This window comes from Amblyraja radiata, chromosome 15, assembly GCF_010909765.2.
Source record: "Amblyraja radiata isolate CabotCenter1 chromosome 15, sAmbRad1.1.pri, whole genome shotgun sequence".
NCBI classification, from domain to species: Eukaryota; Metazoa; Chordata; class Chondrichthyes; order Rajiformes; family Rajidae; genus Amblyraja; species Amblyraja radiata.
Window position 1 is genome coordinate 11,584,848 of NC_045970.1, and position 22,542 is coordinate 11,607,389.

The window sequence follows — 22,542 nt, forward strand, 5'->3', positions numbered from 1 at the left end:
GTCGGAGTGTTGTCAAAGCGAGGAAGGCCGTCGGAGAGCAAGAAAGGCAGTCGGAGGAGAGCAAGAAAGGCAGTCGGAGGAGAGCAAGGAGGGACGTTGGAGAGTTCACAAAGAGCATGGAGGGCTGTCGGAGAGCGAGGAGGGCCACCAAGAACAAAGAGGGGACCCAGTGGGGGAGGGTGCCAAGAATGGTGGGTGAGAGGAGGGGGGAAGGGCGGGGGCTGCTGCCACGTGTGGTGGCAGGCAGTAAATAGGACTGTTTGGTAAACCTTTGTAACGTTGTCAGCACCAAAACGTGGTGACACTTGTGAAGTGCCCAGGTGAGGTCTGCTATATGATTTTACTGGGTTGTATGCAAAATAAAGCATTTCACTGTACCGAGGTACATGTGGCAATAACGTATCATTGAATCTTGTTGCTGGAGGAATTAATTGTTTTGTCCATTGAAGGCACATCTTTGGATAGAAATCAAAAAGCCTTATTCCATACATTCTCTATTTGGATTGCTGCTACTGACTGGAATATTGCTGAATATAGATGTCCAAATTGGACACATTTCATTCTTCAGTCTTAGAGAAAAAAATCATATTACAGCAATAAAATCTCACTGATTCAGCTTGGACCCAATGCGATCTAACCTTCCAGAGCAGCCGACCATGAGGAACCTTATTGAAATCTTTACTGAAATCCATATATACAACATCTACAGCTCTGCCCTCATCGATCTTTTTGGTCACGTCTTCAAAAAACTCAATCAGATTTGTGAGACACGACCTCCCACGTACAATACCATGCCGATGATCCCGAATCAGCACTTGTGTGTCAAAATGCCTGTATATCCTATCCCTCAGAATATTCTCCAGTAACTTTCCTACTACAGATGTCAAGCTCACTGGCCTATAGTTCCCAGTATTATCCCTGCAGCCCTTCGTGAATAGAGGCACAACATCTGCAATCTAAGACAACACTACCTTTCACCTCAGCAATCGACTCGCCAATGCAAAGCTCCGTGTGTCCTTTTGTGGTAAGCTGGTGAAGAATGAAGAATTCCCCAAGTACCTCGGAGTCACCCTGAATCGCACCCCCACCTATCGTGAACACCTGAAGAGGGTGGTTGATAAACTGAAAGCAAAGGTCAACATCATCAGGAAACTTGCAGGCAACAGCTGGGGATCCAATGCACACTCTCCCCGTATCGCAAGCTTAGCCGTAGTCTACTCAACAGCCGAGTTTTGCCCAACAGCTTGGGCTAACATCTGCTAGACCAAACGAGTTGACACTGTCCTTCACTCTGCAATGCGGGTCATCACAGGGACGCTTAAGTCAACACCTTTGCAGTGGCTCCCTATCCTCTCTCATATCGCCCCTCCCAGCATTCGCAGAAGGGAGAGGATGTTGAAAGATTTGTGCACCATCGAGGTTAACCCTGACCTTCCCATCCATGCTGACGAATTATCTGCCCAACATGTGCCTGAAGTCCCGCAAACCCTTCTGGTCTTCAGTCACATCCCTGGAAGACTTTGACACCAAGACTGAGTGGCGCAGAGCCTGGAAAGAAGCCAACACCAACAACGGAGAGGTCATCACAGACCCTACAGTGAAACCACTGGGTTTTGACCTCCATTGCAAGCAATGGCTAACCCTGAACAAAATCCGCACCCTTCATGCAAGAACAGCCCATCACCTGCATAAGTGAGGGATGACAGACTGCTTGCGACCGCGGACATCCAGACCAGACCATCCCACACATCATGAATGACTGCTCACTGAGCCTTTTCCCTGGTGGCATCAAAGCCACCCAGCCAGTAACTGATGCTGTCCTGGCCTGGATGTCTACCCTTGACCTACAACTTTAGTGTGGGCACGCCACAACTTTAGGGTGTGCATGCAAGAAGAAGACAACATTTCCAACCCTCCAGTCTTCCGGCACCTCTCCTGTATTTAACGACGACTCGTAAATTTCAACCAGGGCTCCCTCTATTTCCTCTCTAGTTTCCCACAATGTCCTCGTATATATATGATCAGGCGCTGGAGATTTGTCTACCCTCATACACGATACTACTTTCAGCATCTCTTCAACCGTAACACTGATTGCTCTCAACCTACTTCCATTGACTGCCTTAAGTTCCTCTGTCCTTCTGTCTTTCTCCTCGGTAATTACACAGGAGAAATACTAATTGAGGACCTTGCCCATCTCCTGTGGCTCCACACAGAGTTGACAGCTTTGATTCCTGAGGGGTCCCACTCTCTCTCTAGTTACCCTTTTCGCCTTTATGTATTTATAAAATATCTTGGGGTTGTCCTTAATGCTACCTGACAGAGCTATCTCCTGGTCTCTTTTTGTCAAGGGTAGGGGTGACCGGTACAAAAGGGACGGGTTACACCTTAACTGGAGGGGGACCAACGTTCTGGCAGGCAAGTTTGCTAGTGCTACACGTGTGGTTTTAAACTAAATAGAGGGGCGAGGGGTTGACAAATTGGGTGTATAAAGATGGAGTTAAAGGGGAAGTGAGTACAGGAAAAGTTGCAAAAGACTCCTGAATTAATGGGAAGGAAAGTTCGAGAAGGAATAAGAGAGTAAGATCAGGGCCAATTGTGAGCGGTGTGAGAGGGGAGGTTAATACCAAAGTTAAAGTGTTGTATATGAATGCACGAAGTATAAGAAATAAAATCGATGAGCTTGAGGCTCAGTTAGAAATTGGCAAGTATGATGTTGTGGGAATTACAGAGACATGGCTGCAAGAGGACAAGGGCTGGGAACTGAATATTCAGGGGTATACGTCCTATCGAAAAGTCATACAGGTGGGGAGAGGGGTGAGGTAGCTCTGTTGGTAAGGAATTAAATTCAGTCCCTTGCGAGGGGTGACATCTAATCAGAAAAGGTAGAGTCAGTATAGATAGAACTGAGGAATTGTAAGGGTAAAAATACCCTAATGGGAGTTATCTACAGACCCCCAAATGGTTGCCTGGATAAAGGGTGCAAGTTGAATCAAGAGTTAAAATTGGCATGTCGCAAAGGTAATGCTACGGTGGTTATGGGAGATTTCAACATGCAGGTAGACTGGGAAAATTAGGTTGGTACTGAACCCAGGAAAGGGAGTTTGTGGAGTGCCTCCGAGATGGATTCTCAGAGCAGCTTGTACTGGAGCCTACCAGGGAGAAGGCAATTTAGTGTTGTGTAATGAACCGGATGTGATAAGGGAACTCAAGGTCAAGGAGCCATTAGGAGGTAGTGACCATAATATGATAAGTTTTAATCTACAATTTGAGAGGGAGAAGGGAAAATCGGAAGTGTCAGTATTACAGTTGAGTATAGGGGACTATGGAGGCATGAGGGAGGAGCTGGCCAAAGTTGACTGGAAAGCGACTAGCAGGGATGACAGTGGAACAACAATGGCAGGTATTTCTGGGAATAATACAAAAGGTGCAGGATCAGTTCATTCCAAAGAGGAAGAAAGATTCTAAGGGAAGTAAGAGGCGAACGTGGCTGACAACGGAACTCAAGGACAGTATAAAAATAAAATAGAAGAAATATGACATAGCAGAGATGAGTGGGAAGCCAGAGGACTGGGAAAATTTTAAAGAGCAAAGAAGTTAATTTAAAAGGCAATACGGGGAGAAAAGATGAGGTACAAAGGTAAGCTAGCGAAGAATATAAAGGAGGATAGTAAAAGCTTCTTCAGGTATGTGAAGAGGAAAAAATTAGTTAAGACAAATGTGGGTCCCTTGACGACAGAAACAGGTGCATTTATTATGGGGAACAAGGAAATGGCAGATGAGTTGAACAGGTACTTTGATTCTGTCTTCTCTAAGGAAGACATAAATAATCTCCCAGATATACTAGTGGCCAGAGGACCTAGGGTGACAGAGGAACTGAAGAAAATTCACATTCGGCAGGAAATTGTGTTGGGTAGACTGAAGGCTGATAAATCTCCAGGGCCTGATGGTCTGCATCCCAGGGTACTTAAGGAAATGGCTCTAGAAATCATGGACGCGTTGGTAATCATTTTCCAATGTTCTATAGATTCAGGATCAGTTCCTGATGATTGGAGGGTAGCTAATGTTATCGCACTTTTTAAGAAAGGAGGGAGAGAGAAAAAGGAATTATAGACCAGTTAGCCTGACATCGGTGGTGGGGAAGAAGCTGGAGTCAATTATAAAAGATGAAATAGCAGCACATTTGGATAGCAGTAACACGATTGGTCCGAGTTAGCGTGGAATTACGAAGGGTAAATCATGCTTGACTGATCTTCTGGAATTTTTTGAGGATGTAACTCGGAAATTGGACAAGGGAGAGCCAATGGATGTAGTATACCTGGACTTTCAGAAGGCCTTTGATAAGGTCCCACATAGGAGATTAGTGGGCAAAATTAGAGCACATGGTATTGGGGGTAGGCTACTGACATGGATAGAAAATTGGTTGGCAGACAGGAAACAAAGAGTTGGGATTAACGGGTCCTTTTCAGAATGGCAGGCAGTGACTAGTGGGGTACCGCAAGGTTTGGTGCTGGGACCGCAGCTATTTACAAAATACATTCATAATTTAGACGAAGGGATTAAGAGTAACATTAGCAAATTTGCAGATGACACAAAGCTGGGTGGCAGTGTGAACTGTGAGGAGGATGCTGTGAGGATACAGGGTGACTTGGACAGGTTGGGTGAGTGGGCAGATGTATGGCAGATGTAGTTTAATGTGGATAAATGTGAAGTTATCCACTTTTGTAGCAAAAACAGGAAGGCAGATTATTATCTGAATGGTGTCGTTAGGAAAAGGGGCAGTACAATGGGATCTGGGTGTCCTTGTTCATCAGTCACTGAAAGCATGCAGGTACAGGAGGCAGTGAAGAAAGCTAATGGCATGTTGGCCTTCATAACAAGAGGAGTTGAGAATAGGAGCAAAGAGGTCCTTCTACAGTTGTACATGGCCCTAGTGAGACCACACCTGGAGTATTGTGTGCAGTTTTGGTCTCCAAATGTGAGGATGGACATTCTTGCCATAGAGGGAGTGTAGCGTAGGTTTACAAGGTTAATTCCCGGGATGGCGGGACTATCACAGGAGGAGGAGCCATCTTGGTGAACGGCTGCTAGCCAGCAGCCGTCCGTTTTAAATTCGTTTTTTTTTATAGTTCTTAGTGAGTCCTGTTTTTTTGTTTGTAGGGGATATGGTCTTTTAATGTGGGGGGGTAGGTGTAACTTTATTTCTAGGTCCCTACCTGGTCGGTGTGGCAGCCTTTTCTCCGGGCTGCCCGTCGACCCGTCCTCGTGGCCTACCTGCGGGCTTGGAGCACCGTTTCCTGGCGGAGACCGCCCAGCACCTCGGCCTCGGCGGCGGCACAGCGTTGGAGCGCTGGAGCGGAGCAGAGTGGAGCGGGCGATGCCCTGCCTGGGTCGCCGCGCTGGAGCGACGCGCTGGAGCTCTGGCGAGCTGGACCGCCGAGAGCAACATCTCCGGGCTGCGGGTCTGCGGAGCGGTGCGGGCGGCGTGTGGAGAGGCGGCGTGTGGAGAGGCGGCGTGTGGAGAGGCGGCAGTGCGGAGAGGCGGCAGTGCTGAGAGGCGGCGTGCGGAGAGGCGGCAGTGCGGAGAGGCGGTGCCGACTTTGTCATCGGGAGCCTGGGAGCTCCAAACCGGCGCGGCCTTGTCGGCTTCGGCAGCCGCGGGCTCCAACCAGGAAGCGGCCGTTCAAGGTGGCCCAGCCGCCGAAAGGACTCTCCCGACGCCGGGGCAAGACCACCCGGTGAGAACGGCCAGGGACATCGGGCCTCCGTAGAGGCAATTGCGGTGGCCTCAATAGGCCTGACTTTGGGGTGAACACGGGGTGGGGACTGGACATTGTGCCTTCCCCCACAGTGCTTTCCACTGTGGGGGGATGATTTTTTTGTCTAATTGTAGTCCTGTAGGTCTGTGTCCAAGATGGCTGCCGTGAAGAGAGAGTGGACGCTGGCGCGCTTTGGCTGCCGCTGCTCTCTCTTCACACTGTGTTTTTGATTTTCTGTTTTTGGATTGAATTCTGTTTTTAATTTGTGTCTCTGTGATGTCTTTTTTACCTGTTCTATTCCGATTATATGTTTTTATTCCGATTACTATGTAAGGTGTCCTTGAGATGTCTGAAAGGCGCCCATTAAATAAAATTTATTATTATTATTATTATCATATGTTGAAAGAATGGAGCGACTGGGCTTGCATATACTGGAATTTAGAAGGATGAGAGGGGATCGTATTGAAACGTAAGATTATTAAGGGATTGGACATGCTCGAGGCAGGAAACATGTTCCTGATTTTGGGGGAGTCCAGAACCAGGGGCCACAATTTAAGAATAAGGGGTAGGCCATTTAGCACAGAGATGAGGAAAAACTTTTTCACCCAGAGACTTGTGAATCTGTGGAATTCTCTGCCTCAGAAAGCAGTTGAGGCCAATTCTTTGGATGCTTTCAAGAGAGATTTAGATAGAGCTCTTAAAGGTAGTGGAGGCAAGGGATATGGGGAGAAGGCAGGAACGGGGCACTGATTGTGGATGATCAGCCATGATCACAGTGAATGGCGGTGCTGGCTTAAAGGGCCGAATGGCCTACTCCTGCACCTATTGTCTATTGCCCTTCTGATTTCCTACTTCTACATGTTATACACTGAAGAAACCATGCTAGACAAGATGACTGTTTTGTGGAGCATCTGCACTCTGTCCACAGTCACCAGTTCACCGCAGTCACATTCTACTGGTTGAATGTAATTTCAACTCTCCTTCCCACTGCTACACTGGCCTGTGTATCCTTGATCTTCTCCATTGCGGCAATATGCAAAGTAGAAGAACAATATTTCATATTCTGTTTGGTCAATGTATAAACATTGGATTTTCCAATTTCAGGTTAGTTAGAGGGATATCGGCCAAATGAGACTAGCTTAGATGAGGTATCATGGTTGACATGGATTATATGTAAGAAAGAACTGCAGATGCTGGTTTTAATCCAAAGTGGACACAAAACGCTAGAGTAACTCAGTGGGACAGGCAGCATCTCTGGAGAGAAGGAATGGGTGATGTTTCGGATCGAGATCCTTTTTCAGACTGATGTCAGGGGAGGGGGTGGGACAAAGATAGAATTTAGTCGGAGGCAGTAAGACAGGTGGGAGAACTGGGAAGGGGGGGGATAGAGGGCTATTTGAAGTTATAGAAGTCAATGTTCACATAGATTACATAGATTAGTTGGACTGAAGAGTCTGTTTTGTGTATATGACGTTATGGCCTAATGATTCTGCACACTCTCTCTGTATTCTACTCTATACCCACACTGTCCCCCTTGGTTTTATTTTCCCTTTGCCCACTTTTCATATTCCTTTCACCCCCTCCCCACCAGGTTTGTTCTGCCCATCATTCCCCACATTAATGTTGCAACAAAAAGTCATAGCGTCTTTCTGGTCACTGCTAAATTTTCAACATGTTGGAAAAATTTGGGGCGACAGTGGGTTTGACGCCAATGAGCGTAGCTTGACTTCTCCTGACGTAGGTGCTGTCGTAGGTTGTCGCCAGGATGACATGGGTTGTCACCGGTTTATCGGCAACCTGCTACGACTATGACAGTCGCCGGCAGTTGCCTACAAAATCGCAAATCAGTCCAATTGCAAGCTCTCAAGCCAAGACATTGCACAGATGTTACCTAACCCTCCCTGAGTTATTTCAACATTCTGTGTCTTAAGGTAGGTCAGAAAAACTCCCCTTTTCTGCACAAAGGGAACTTCGAACAGTCTAATTGCTTCTTGATCATACTATATATTTATGCTGTGAAGCTGATATCGATTTTTAAAATGTACTAGACTAAGTGGGACCCATTGGGTCCCAGCATCACACGGGAGAGCTGGTCCCCCAATGCAATATTCCACCTCTCCACCAATTCCAATATTGGTGGCCAGTGGGGAGGGGGGGGGGGAGCTTTCTGGAGCGCTAGCATGGGTGTTGTGGGCTGAAGGGACTGGTTTCCAGAGGGCTAGTATGGACATTGTGGACCGAATGGATTATTGGGCTGGTGGCTCAGTCACTCAAGCCTGTTGTGCTGGCAGCTCACTCACTCACGGCTGGTGGGCTGGCAGTTGACTCACGTCTATTCCTTGAAATTCCATTTCAAGCAGGGTGCAAGGCCACCATATTCAAGTGCAGTTTCTTACCACTTCAAGCAGGGTGCAAGGCCACCAAATTCAAGTGCAGTTTCATACCATGTCAAGCAGGGTGCAAGGCCACTAAAGACAGCGAGTCGTGACCTCACCTTCCTCCATCTTGCAGAGACTGAGCCACGCCCATACTTCTGGGTTTTATAGTCCCTCCACCTTCCACCAGAAGTGGCGTGGCCTCCATGGCGTGATTGACAAGAGAGAGAATTTCAACATTTTTTAAACACTAATAACTCTTTTATTTTTCATCGATGGGAAAAATCCTCTTTTCCTGCACAGCGGAGGGGGACTCTGAGTAAGATGGCCAAAAATCACAGCCGTACGTGATAGCATTTTTTCTAAAATCAATATAGAGCACAAACAGGAAGTGGTCAAGATTAGAATTTTAATTATATAGAAGGCAACTTTAATTAGGCAAGGCAACTTTAATTAGGCAACACAGCTTTTGCACTTCCAAACCAAAGGCAACACAGCTTTAGCACTTCCAAACCAAAAGCAACACAGCTTTAGCACTTCCAAACCAAAGGCAACACAGCTTTAGCACTTCCAAACCAAAGGCAACACAGCTTTAGCATTTTCAAACCAAAAGCAACACAGCTTTAGCACTTCCAAACCAAAGGCAACACAGCTTTAGCACTTCCAAACCAAAGGCAACACAGCTTTAGCATTTCCAAACCAAAGGCAACACAGCTTTAGCATTTCCAAACCAAAGGCAACACAGTTTTAGCATTTCCAAACTATATTTTCAAACCACATTAAGGGCTCTGACAGGTCAATAAAACCACTCACAGTTTAGTAGACATGTGTTCAGTGTTATTCACAGCTCAGACTGAGAATTGCGACCTCTCGCACCCCCATCTTGCAGAGACTAACCGAGGCACCTCCACATTTCCGGGTTTTATAGTCCCTCCGGAAGGGGCGTGGCCTTCAGGAGAGAGAATCTCAACATTTTTTAAACACTAATAACTCTTTTATTTTTAATCGATGGGAAAAATCCTCTTGTCCTGCGCAGCGGAGGGGAACTCTGAGTAAGATAGCCAAAAATCACAGCCTCAAGTGGCAGCATTTTTTGTAAAATCAATATATAGAACAACAGGAACTGGTCAAGATCAGACTTTTAGTAATATAGATATTAAAGTGAAAATAATTATGTTTTTTTTCAGCTGTTGGTCAGATCCAGTTAATTAAATAAGGCAATGGATGCTTAGTGTTGGGGTGTGAAATTTCCAATCCCTATGGGAGGTAATTGTATACCGGGGAATCTGATCCAAGGAAAGGTAAGATTAGGAGACAGAAAGATTGGAAGACTGGAGGCTGGGAAGCACCTCTTCACATCTTGGACTACAAACAATGTTGTAAGATCAATTATCTCCTACTCCAAGTTTGACATTCATCTCCTGAGGTGCTGTATATCTCAACACCGCAGTTAAAACTATGAAAATAATTACATTTGAGGTTCCCAGGCTTATCAAACTACTTAGTAGCCAACCCACACCTAATATTTGGGTTTCGATTTGAGATTTGGTGAAGTTTTATCTTCTACTGGCACAGATATACTAGTAGTTGGGTGAGGTTTAAAATTCACTCTCAGTTTTATTTCAATTACAAGGAATCAATTTGAATGTTATTTTATGGTTGCGAGTTATGTGTGAAAGGCCTTGAATAGTGGTTATAAACCTATAGTAAACATTTTCAAACTTAAGGGCTGAAATGAATGCCGATTATTTAATACAGCAGACATAATTTGATAATATGCAAATATTTAGGAAATTTACGAGAGGTTGATTAAGTTTTATCTGTTTCTTATTTATGAGATATCAGTTTTGCGTATTTCCAACATTTTCTCTTTCCGTGCTTAATGGTTTATATAATTGGAGTGATGTAAATGCATGGGGAAATAATTTTGTTTCCTGTGTCTATATTCCTTTTCTTGAAAAAAACTAACTGCATGCTTTTGTTTACAGAATGACTTAAATAAAGCTGTACGGTACATTCTTGAGACCATAAAAAATGCAAGAAAGGAAAGCAGGTACAACAGCTATTGAATATGTTACATTTATAATTGTAATAAAAATAGTCATTCAGTTGTACAAAACCTATAACATTATCTCAAAATAAAAGTCTAAAGCTAAAGGAATCTAAATATGTTTCTCTTACATTGCTGATGTATTATGCCTGGATTTAAAGAAACAAAACTGAAATAAAATTGGAAAAATAATGTGATGTTAACATATTTTGATCAGTTGGATGTGCTATTCTAAATAGCTAGGTTGTCAATGCGGAAATTAAAAAGATTACTTCTTTTACAGATACTATTTTCTAATTTACAATGCATCTGTCATATATTGGACGATAATAAGACAATTTTTAAAACCAGGCTTCTTTACCCATGTGATCTCAAGCCTTTCTGAAGTAATAAAAGCGTTGGAAGCTGCTGAAGATTTGGATTATGAATGGAGGGCTCAATTAATGATGTAAGTTATTTATTTTCTTTCATTATAAAACTATGTATTTAACTGCAAAATATGTCAGCAATCTGAAAAAAACATAACTTTATTACTGTAGAAAGAATATCTCTGGCATTGACTTTTAATAAAAGGGGGTTTTGCTTTTATATAATTTTTATACTTGCTTTTAATAAATTAAAAGTATAGTTTTTATACATGGGCTTAGTCTTGGAGATCTGGTAGTTTCATAATTACTATTATTCCATTAATTTATTGAAGTTTATTACTTTAAATTTAATTACCCCAGTTGTAACAGTGGGATTTAAACCCATCTCATGGGACCATCTGAGTCCAGTAAGTTGACTGTTAGCTGATTTATGACTAAGAGCATCCTTGGAAGTACAATTGTTTTGGTGATCCAACGCTGGAAGATGATGACTATGACTCTTCCACTAGTTTAGACACCAAAGTTGTTACTCTGTGTTACTGAGTCATATGAAACTGCCATGGTCGATTGTCATTTGGTGCTGGCTTCATTGATGTCAACTCTGGCTGTGATTGGTAAGCTATGATAGATCCTGGTGTTCTTGGACTAGAATAAGGAAAATTTAAGCTTAGGTGCCCTACTTATGAACAGTGAACTTGGAGAATGAGTGTTCAGGCTTTTGCCAAGTCAGTGTAAGAGCAAGGCTTTAGATTTAAAATAATTATTTAAATTCAAAACAAATGTTGCTCATTATGCCCCACTATATTTTCTAACAAAATAATTCAAATATTTCAGAACACTAATTCAATGTTATTTGGACGATGGGAGAGTACAAGATGCAATACCCTTTTCAAATTCTGCAGCAAGTTTTATTCAAATGAAAGTTCCACATATGTACCCAAAGTTATTTTCTATTCAGGTAAATGGCTTTTACTTTGAAATTTCAAAAAGGGTGCAGATTTTTCAGGGTCAAAGTGATTGCCAAAATATGCATCATCTACAGTGACAGAACAAAATATTTAGTTAAAACATACAACTGCATTGTCATTACAGTTTATCCAAATATAAATGATAGATTCATAGATATATCTGGCACAGGAGCAGATGGTTTGGCCATTCAATGCCAACCAAGATGCCTAAATGAGCTGGTTCCACTTGCTTGTGCTTGGGTCATATCCTTTCACACCTTTACAATCCATATACCTGCCTTGGTGTCTTTTAAATGTCGTAATTATAGCCTCTGGAAGCTCTGTATGTACACACCACTCGCTGTGTAAAATGTTGCCTCAGATCCCTTTTGAATTTTTCCCCTTTCACCTTAAACCTAAAGCCTTTAGTGTAGTGGCAGATTTTTATATCGTTCATGGAATCTTTTCCTCTAGCCACTATGTTGAAGACAAGGGTAAGGAGATAGTTTCTTTACGCTTGCGAGCTCTCCATGAGCCATTCAATGCCGTCGAATGATAAATCTTCAAAACACAATCTCTTGATTAATAGTTTCTTTATTGTCGTAGTAAAAACAGTGAGATATTCATCCAAACTTCTTCCTGTTTAAGTACATTTTAATCTTACTCGTAGTCAAGCTCGTGCATGGTCGAAAGCTGTCCCTTCCCCATGCCTCCTCCGAACTAAACTAAAAACTTGCCCGTCTGCTTGAAAATCCCAGCCACAAACACGCCTCCGACTATGTAATACATCCCACCCACATAATTACAGGCAGATAAAATTTAAAGGTAACTGGTTATAATTATAACATACTGAGTTAAGCTAAATGGCTATGACATATAGTTTCAGCTGCTAAACACTGGAGGAAATACTGGTTATCATCATGTCTAGGCCCCTTATCTATGATGTTACTAAAACTCATCTAGACCACTTTCGGTCTGCTTTGTTTTTAAATTTGCGCAAAACTGGTACCCTATCTCGCTAGGATTTTTCGCCACCTTACTCAACAATCTCCTCTGCTCCAAGCTCACCAAGTTTTGTTCCGATCAGTGGAAGATTACAAAAGTTATGAAGGTTTAAAAAATCGTGAGATCAGCACATTGGTCTTGTCGCCTGTCGGTCATCATGAAGGTAACGCCCCTTCCGACATCCGCTGGACAATAAAGTCCCAGAGGCGGGGCTGAGTCCATGAGCAAGTCCTGAAGCCACCCATCCAGAAGCCGCCCGTCCAGAAGCCGCTGAGAATAAAGCTGAAGCAGTGGAGTGTGGGCTGTGTTCTGCGGACGGGGGCGGGCTATGTTCCGCAGGCGGGGGCGGGCTGTGTTCTCGGGCGGGGCAGGCTGTGTTTAGCGGGCGGGGCAGGCTGTGTTCCTCCCCCGCAAACCCCCCAATACACACCCCCCTCCCCCACATTCCCCCTCCCCACCCCCGCACACACCCCCTCCCGCAGACATCCCAGTCCCCCACACCCCTCCTCCCCCACAACCCCACAACCCCCCTCCCTCACCCCCCCCTCCCCGACTTCCCCACATCCCCTTTCCCCACATATCCCCCCTCCCCCACACCCCCCCTCCCTCACACACCCCACCTCCCACACACCCCCCTCCCTCACACACCCCACCTCCCACACACCCCCCCTCCCTCACACACCCCACCTCCCCCACACACCCCCCACCAGCCCCCGACAGGCCCCGCCTGAAGCCGTCCCCCTCCTGCCATTGCGTTGGGGGAATAGGTGAGTGGTGGAAAATTGCTTTGGGTAATATATTGCGTTGGGGGACCGATGGGTCCCACTTAGTCTAGTGATGATATAAACCTCCATAAGGTTACCCCTCAGCTTCCTATACTAAGGGGGGGAAAAGACCTGGCCTTTCAGCTTCTTATAACTCAAACCCTGCAGATTTAATAACATTCTCTTAAATCTATTTTGCACCTTTTTCCAGTTTAGCAATGTCCTTCCTATTGATTTTCTTTTACACCAAATTTATAAGAACAGAAGTGTGCATGCATTTTACCTGTTATTAAAGTGGAATAATAAGAGTTTGCAACTGCAGAATTGGAATGCTTAGAAATCTGGGTTCTGATTTGGCTAAAATTGCTTGCATATAAAGTGTGCATACATTTTTAGTTGGTGTGTGCTATCCACAAAATAGGTAAGGATGTTAGTATATTTTTCATTTGTGCTTATGGATATGGCAGTGCTGTCAAATTGGATCACATTTTCAGATTCAACACACATAGAAAATCAGGAGAAGGAATTTGCAAGTACGTACCGGTCATTATAAATAATTGATTTAAGGGCCTGTTCCACTTACGTGTCCTTGGCACACAAATTACGCGACTTCGGATGTCGCGCGCAACTCCATACCCCTCCGCGCTCCTCAGTGGGTTGGGCCCCATGCGGCCATACGATGCCCATGCGCCTCAACGCGACCATGAGGTCGCGTAATTTGCGTGCCAAGGACACGTAAGTGGGACAGACCCTTTAACAGCATGGTGTTTTTACAGGTTTAATGAGATAAGTGTTGCAGAGGGATCTAGGAGTGCAGGTACATAGTACCTTGAAAGTGGTGTCACATAGAAACATGGAAACATAGAAAATAAGTGCAGGAGTAGGCCATTCGGCCCTTCGAGCCTGCACCGCCATTCAATATGATCATGGCTGATCATCCAACTCAGTATCCTGTACCTGCCTTTTCTCCATACCCCCTGATCCCTTTAGCCACAAGGGCCACATCTAAGTCCCTCGTAAATATAGCCAATTAACTGGCCTCAACTACATTCTGTGGCAGAGAATTCCAGAGATTCATCACTCCCTGTGTAAAAAATGTTTTTCTCTTCTCAGGCCTAAAAGATTTCCCCTTTATCCTTAAACTGTGACCCCTTGTTCTGGACTTCCCCAACATCGGGAACAATCTTCCTGCATCTAGCCTGTCCAACCCCTTAAGAATTTTGTAAGTTTCTATAAGATCCCCCCCTCAATCTTCTAAATTCTAGCGAGTACAAGCCGAGTCTATCAAGTCTTTCTTCATATGAAAGTCCTGACATCCCAGGAACCAGTCTGGTGAACCTTCTCTATGGCAAGAATGTCCTTCCTCAGATTAGGAGACCAAAACTGTACGCAATACTTCAGGTGTGGTCTCACCAAGACCCTGTACAACTGCAGTAGAACCTCCCTGCTCCTATATTCAAATCCTTTTGCTATGAATGCTAACATACCATTCGCTTTCTTCACTGCCTGCTGCACCTGCATGCCTACTTTCAATGACTGGTGTACCATGACACCCAGGTCTCGTTGCATCCACCCTTTTCCTAATCGGCCGCCATTCAGATAATAGTCTACTTTCCTGTTTTTGCTACCAAAGTGGATAACCTCACATTTATCCACATTATACTGCATCTGCCATACATTTGCCCACTCACCCAGCCTATCCAAGTCACCTTGCAGCCTCCTAGCATCCTCTTCACAGCTAACACTGCCCCCCAGCTTTGTGTCATCCGCAAACTTGGAGATGTTGCATTCAATTCCCTCGTCCAAATCATTAATATATATTGTAAATAGCTGGGGTCCCAGCACTGAGCCTTGCAGTACCCCAATAGTCATTGCCGGCCATTCTGAAAAGGACCCGTTTACTCTTACTCTTTGCTTCCTGTCTGCCAGCCAGTTCTCTATCCACATCAATACTGAACCCCCAATACCATGTGCTTTAAGTTTGTATACTCATCTCTTATGTGGGACCTTGTTGAAAGCCTTCTGAAAGACCAGATATAACACATCCACTGGTTCTCCCTTATTCACTCTACTGGTTACATCCTCGAAAAATTCTATAAGATTCGTCAGACAGCCGAGCATCGTTGATGATGTCACAGGTAAATAGGGTGGTCATAAAGGCTTTCGGTACATATTGCAGTTATATAAGATTCCGGTGAGGCCACATTTAGAGCATTGTGTTCAGTTTTGGGCATCATTGTTATAGGAAAGACATTGTCAAGCTGGAAACGGTGCAGAGAGGAGGTGACAGGACACTCGGGCCTGAGCTATAGGGAGAGGTTGATCAGGCTAGGACTCAATTCCTTGGAGCGCAGAGGATGAGGGGTGATCTTATAGAGGTTTACAAAATCATGAGAGGAATTAATCAGGTAAATGCAGCCTCTTACCCACAGCATGGGGAATCTAGAACCAGAGGACACATGTTTTAGATGAGAGGTGGACATATTTAATAGGAACCTGAGGAGTAAACTTATTTCACAAAGAGTGGTGGGTGTATGGAACGAGCTGGCAGAGGAGGTAGTCGAGACAGGTACTATTACAACATTTAAAAAACCATTAAGTAGTTTAAACAGCATGTTAAGAAACATGTGAGGTCATTAAACCTTGGCTGTGGAACAATCCAGATTCTGCATGTGGCAGCCCTAGAGCTGATCTCGCTGACTATTTTCTGTCACTGATGTTTCATGATTAATTTGCTAACTTTCTGGTCATAGATGACCTTTCTCCTCCTTTCCAATTTTTGACGAAGATGTTCAGAACTAGGGTTGAAAACTGAGGTGGTTCCTCTTGTTCCTGCTTTCCTTTTCCTTCATTTATCTAAAGCCTGAAGAATAATTCCCAGCAGGTGCTTAAGGAATGAGCATTTCCCTTTTAAAATACATTCATGGCTTCAATCACTGCCAATTACCTTAGCTGATGCTGGAGACTCCTAAAGATACAGATAAAGAACGATAAAGCTGCATCATTGATGATGTCTGGAACCTGCTGTTGTGATCAGGTCATATCATAAATTTCAGGAATGACCTATGTGTGATCAAACTTAGACAAGTTACTCACATATTATGATGGAAACATCATTAATTTTTTTCCAGATTCATTCAATTTCTGGAAAATTATAAGACACTGCAAAGTACTCCATGGAACATTTGTTAAGGAATTCGGTCTGCGTTTTTGTTTATGTAATAGTTTGCACTGAAGTAAACAATTCTATGGTTCTGCTGAATGATTCTGTAGTGGTATGACTTGGAGATAACGAGTTTACAGAATTCTAATGGTGAGATTTCTTTCTTCAGCATGAAAATACTGTGTAAATATGGTCTTTATTAATTTAATTACTTCTGAGAATATCTGTTTAAACTGGCCTTTTGGACTTTAGGTTTTACACTCCCTAGTGGATTTTAATAAAGTGAGTAAAGAAGTGAAAGAATCCATCTATCTCATGGCAATTTTCAAGATTCAGAGGATAAAATTGTAAGTATCTAATTTAGGCTAGTTGACTTATTTTCCATCATGAAACACAATACAGATGTTCTGCTATGTCCTAAGAGATAGGAATAGAATTATGCCATTTGGCCCATCAAGTCTACTCCGCCATTCAATCGTGGCTGATTTATCTCACCCTCCTAACCCCATTCTCCTGACTTCTCCCCATATCCTCTGACACCTGTACTAATCAAGAATCTATCTATCTCTGCCGTAAAAATATCCACTGACGACCTCCACAGCCTTCTGTGGCAAAGAATTCCACAGATTCATAATATTTTCGTAATACAAATTGGGCATAACACGTTTGATGTATTAGGAAACTATATTATGCAGGCCAAATTGATTATAACACGATTTCTGTCAGAATTGAAAGAACTACTTAAAAGTTACTTTACAAATTACCAAGTTCAGTATTCCGACTGCGCATGGTCGGGTCAAAGGTTGCTCTGCATAAACATTGCAGTGGAAGCTGTGGAGCTGTGGACACATTCCATCCGTTTTTCCCAGCTTTGATTCTTCTAGGTAAGAAAATTCTGCTTTCAAACTTTAGGTTTTGTCCAGAACCAGGGGCCACAGTCTTAGAATAAAGGGGAGGCCATTTAAGACTGAGGCGAGAAAAAACGTTTTCACCCAGAGAGTTGTGAATTTGTGGAATTCCCTACCACAGAGGGCAGTGGAGGCCAAATCACCGGATGGATTTAAGAGAGAGTTTGATAGAGCTCTAGGGGCTAGTGGAATCAAGGGATATGGGGAGAAGACAGGCACGGGTTATTGATTGGGGATGATCAGCCATGATCACAATGAATGGCGGTGCTGGGTCGAAGGGTTGAATGGCCCGCTCCTGCACCTATTTCTATGTTTCTATGTTTCTAAACTATGAATTAGTTGTATTTATTGTTCCTTTGTTAAAAGCTAAGATTATTATGTAGTTTGTATTGCTTTATGCTTCTTCTCCGCGCTGGCTGTGGACCGCCTCGGCTCCGGGGTTGCCCCGGACAACTCCGGCCACCCCCGGGATGGGACACTCGGGGGAGAGGGTAGACGGGGACGGACCAGTGGCAGTTCGACAGCGCTTGCGACGCCGGGGACCCGGGTTCGTTCCTGGCTGCGGATGAGGCGCGGGTCTGTGTGCATGCAGATGCTAAGAATGTCTCTCCGCCAGTCCTGTCTCCCTCCTCCCCGTCTCCCACTCGTATCTGCCTCCTCTCTCCCACTGATGCACCCCGCTCACCCGCTACCTGGCATCCCCGTTCTTCAGATTAAATATATTTTTACACGTAAATCATGAATAAAGATAATAATTTATACACAGTTTTTACAGTCAGACTTAATTTGCTTTTTCTTTATGGTGAATTACCTTTGACGAATCCCATGATTCCTTGTTTTTTTCGGAATACCAAACTCGCTTATTAACATACAGGAAAAAAGCTGGTTTGGGGGAAAAAACAGTTTCCATGGAATTGCTACAGTGTAATCAGACACCATAGTCTCTGTTAATTACACATTGCTTCTTTCAGTGTGGGTGACCATTGAAATTTGCATGTGATCGCTTCTATTGGCACATGTAATGTTGCTTTACTAAAACAATGTAACATACCACTTTTAATAATTTTAGCTTGCAGTAACAAAAATAAACACAAAGTTATTAAAAAACTTAAAATTTGAAATTTCAGTGGAAAAAAAACATAATATAATATGTGGTAGACAAAAATGCTGGGGAAACTCAGCAGGTGAGGCAGCATCTATGGAGCGAAGGAATAGGTAACGATTTGGGTCGAGACGCTCCTTCAGACTGATGTGGGGGGCGGGGTGTGGGGCGGGAAAAAGAAAGAAAGAGGTGGAGACAGAAGGCTGTAGGAGAGCTGGGAAGGGGAGGAGAAGGAGAGAGAAAGCAAGGGTTACCTGAAATTGAATTATGTTCATACCACTGGGGTGTAAACTACCTAAGCAAAATATGAGGTGCTGCTCCTCCAATTTGCGGTGGGCCTCACTCTGGCCATGGAGGAGGCCCAGGACAGAAAGGTCTGATTCGGACTGGGAGGGGGAGTTGAACTGCTGAGCCACCGGGACATCAGGTTGGTAATTGCGAACTGAGCGAAGGTGTTGGGCAAAACGATCGCCAAGCCTGCGCTTGGTCTCACCGATGTAGAGCAGTTGACACCTGGAACAGCGGATGCAATAGATGAGGTTGGAGGAGGTGCAGGTGAACCTCTGCCGCACCTGGAAAGACTGCTTGGGTCCTTGGATGGAGTCGAGGGGGGAGGTAAAGCGACAAGTGTAACATTTCCTGTGGTTGCAAGGGAAAGTGCCAGGGGAGAGGGTGGTTTGGGTGGGAAGGGACGAATTGACCAGGGAAATTCATGTCCGCTATAAAAGATGTTATTACAAGTGTGAAATGCTCTAATATGTAACCTCCTTTTCCCTATTGACACAATAGTTTTTATGACGCTATTTTCTACAACGTGGAGTTTCATAGAAATATAACCATTGTATTGTAGCATGTCATTCAGTACAAATTTCTCTGGGGAAATTGAGTGTGCACAATTAATGCTGGTCATGCTAGCAATGCCCAAACATCAGAAAAATGAAAAAGAATATTAAAATAGAGGACGAGTGCAAGCTTTTCATTCCACTGCGCTTCTGGACGTGTAAACTTATACTGTAATGGCACAACACAAACAATTCAGAGATAATTTTTAATATTTCATGCTGCTTGAGGTACAGGTACTTTATAAAGTTCACACCTTGGTATTTACTCTTGCACAATTATTAACATTATTGTCACAAAAGAGCAAAGATTTGCACAGTTTTAAAATTCAGTAACTAATATCTGACTTTATCATTTTAGTAAATTGAAAGTTAAGGATTTATCACAAAACCTCGCAGTTCAGCTGAATCAGGTATATCAACTCGTAAGATCACGTGAAACGTCAGAATCTCATACCCAAACATCTACTGCCCAGTCAACTGACCAGTTGACCGAACATGAAAGGTAAGTTTGATATCATTGAATTGAGATGCATGTGATCGCTTCTATTGGCACATGTAATGTTGCTTTACTAAAACAATGTAACATACCACTTTTAGTAATTACCACTTTTGTCATTACACAAATTTCTGTACTTTCATTATGAAGTTGTATCTTACTGTGTAGCCATCCATGCAAAACCATATTAAGCTGGTTAAATTAAGTTTACTGGGCTCTTGCACAAGGCCCTTATAATTTTTGCTTCACTCAAAACATTCACAGAGGGAGGTGTAAAGCTGAAATAATTCGACTCCTAATCTAGAGATGTGAACTAAAATTCAAAATAAATAATTTTGCTGACAATGTTGTGTGCTGCTGAATTGCCAAACCAAAACTACAGATTAATTCTTGAGTGGCCTTTGAAAACAAGTAAGTTGTAACCATCCACTACAACAAAACGTAATGACTGAGAAACAAGGAACAAGCTCAGCATCTTTGGAGAACATGGATGGGTGTACTTGATGGTGGAGTAGCAGTGATTTAGAGTGTTGACACCCACATGGGAAAGGAAACACACTGACCTACATATTAAGTCTGTAATTCCTAGTTTGTAGTTCCTACCAGGAAATCCTTTTGAAATGAGAGTTTTCAAAGGAATGCTTCAAATGACTATTTGACAAATTTATAAATAAATAAAATTAATGTTAAAACAAATGTAAGAAAGGTAAGAACATTAGCTGGAACCAGGTTGAAAGGATGGGCAGTTAAGACTAAAGAGAGTTAATGTGAATCTAGGAAAAGCCAAATCCTACCAAAGTTGAAGTTTGTGGAAGAAGAGCAAAGGAAAGGATGCATTTCAGTAATTGAATCCATGATTTGAGAAATAGTGGCAGACAAATTGATCAGCATTGAAGTAATAGAAATTGACTATGGTGACAATCTGCTGAAGTGAATACACTGCTGAAATGAGTAGAACACTCAGAATGCTAATGAAATAACATTTGAAAAGAGGGTCAAGGCAGTCGGCATCAGATAACTTGTATATCATCCGTCTCACTGAGACTCTTGTCAGATCCAAGTTGGCAATAGTTCTTAGGGTAATATCTTAAATTTGTTTCAAGTTTGACTGCAGTTGCATAACCTGAGCTAGGTTACATGTTTTTTCATTCCAAAGCCCCTGATAATTCTGCGAAAGAATTATGATCCTACTCATTGATATTATGAATGAATATTGTTGCTTATGCAGACTTAAAATCTTCCTATTTTGAGTAGTTGTGATGGAATCACTGCACATAATCTGTGAGAAGAGCCAAGTTGTTGCCATTGGAATAAGATTATTATTTACCCTGTAAATTATCAACGTTTTACTATTGTTCTAATGGCCTCTAATATTTTCCCACTAACGATGTTAAGAAACTGGTCTGCAGTTTTGTTTGTTTTACACTCCTTTATTCAAAGGTTGAAAGAAGTAAATAAAAATTGTAATATCTGAACAAAATAGATTGATATAAAAGGTAAGTCATATGCATACATTGATAAAAAAAATTTGGAAAACATGGGTAGATATTTATTGTACTGGCTGAAAGCAGACATTCCATGTTGTTAATACTTTACTATCAGCATTAGTACTTTATACATCCAAAATATTTTCTTTAATACAGGGGAATGATAAATATTAATTAATCCAATAATTTATTCACCACATATTTTATCAAAACTATACTTAAATATGCATTGATTTACAAGGGAAGGTCAGTTTTCATTTTTGACTAATCCATGTACATATAGTCCAGCATAACTTAATAGATCTCTCGATCTTGATTTACTATCTCCAGGTTATCTTTATTGTTGGAGTTGGCCCACTTTGCGTTAGAAGTAAAACATTCCGAGATCGCAGCAGATTGTATTAATGACCTCAAAATGCGTGAGCTAAAAGTAAGTGACAAACATGCCAATATTTATATTATTCAACATTTGACACTGTCTATATACTCAACTAAAATAATGTTAAAAGTGTGATCAGTTACATAATCATAGAAGTGATGTATTCACCATATTTGCATATAATTGTATTTGAAGTATTTGCATTCATATACTTATGGCGAAGGTCTCTTTGTTTACAATTTGAGCTCTATCTATGCATAACTAAAACTCTGATCTTGCGCTCTTCCGGTTTGTGGGGATTTTCTACGTGCGCAAAAACGGTACGCAATAGCGCTAAGATTTTTTGTCAGCTCACTCGCTGTTCTCCTGTGCTGCGAGTGCAACAAGTTTTGTTCTGATTGGTGCTATATTGATAAAAGTCAGTGAGGTTTAAAAATCTTAAAAAGCGCGCGTGCGCAGATCGATTTCCTGCCAGTCAGCGCCACGCGGATTGGTCCCTTCTCCTGTCACTCCGCGGGATGGTCCACCCCTTCATGCGCCATAGTGTCTTTACTGCAGCTGAGGATTGTTGGCGGAGGTCTCCAACCGGACACAATATTTGGAGGGACCGGAAGCGGCGTGACGCGGAGTCGGAGATGTCGCCGATGTCGCCAAATGGAAAGAAGAGACTCTGATCCCGGCGGAGAACGACCAGCGAACAGCGCACCGCCAGCTCCAGCCCCTTCCCCTCTGGTCCCCCTCACTGGTTCCTGCCCCCCTCCAATGTGATACCCTCCTCTCCCCCCTGGCTTTTCCCCCTTCCTTTCTCCAAGCTCTCTCCCCCCCTCCCCCCCCGCACACACCCCCCCTCCCCCCACAACACCCCACCCACACACCACCCCAGCCCACACACACCCCCCT

General features: G+C 43.3%; 1 protein-coding gene across 1 annotated transcript in view; it reads left to right on the forward strand.

The window, feature by feature from the left end:
• Positions 1-22,542, forward strand: part of cfap46 (cilia and flagella associated protein 46) — a 219,090-nt gene that overhangs the window by 15,087 nt on the left and 181,461 nt on the right. The window contains exons 4-9 of the mRNA XM_033034743.1: positions 10,120-10,184; positions 10,465-10,629; positions 11,384-11,507; positions 16,681-16,775; positions 19,639-19,782; positions 21,594-21,693. Of these exons, the coding sequence (XP_032890634.1) occupies positions 10,120-10,184; positions 10,465-10,629; positions 11,384-11,507; positions 16,681-16,775; positions 19,639-19,782; positions 21,594-21,693 (693 nt within the window). The remainder of the gene's footprint in view (positions 1-10,119; positions 10,185-10,464; positions 10,630-11,383; positions 11,508-16,680; positions 16,776-19,638; positions 19,783-21,593; positions 21,694-22,542) is intronic.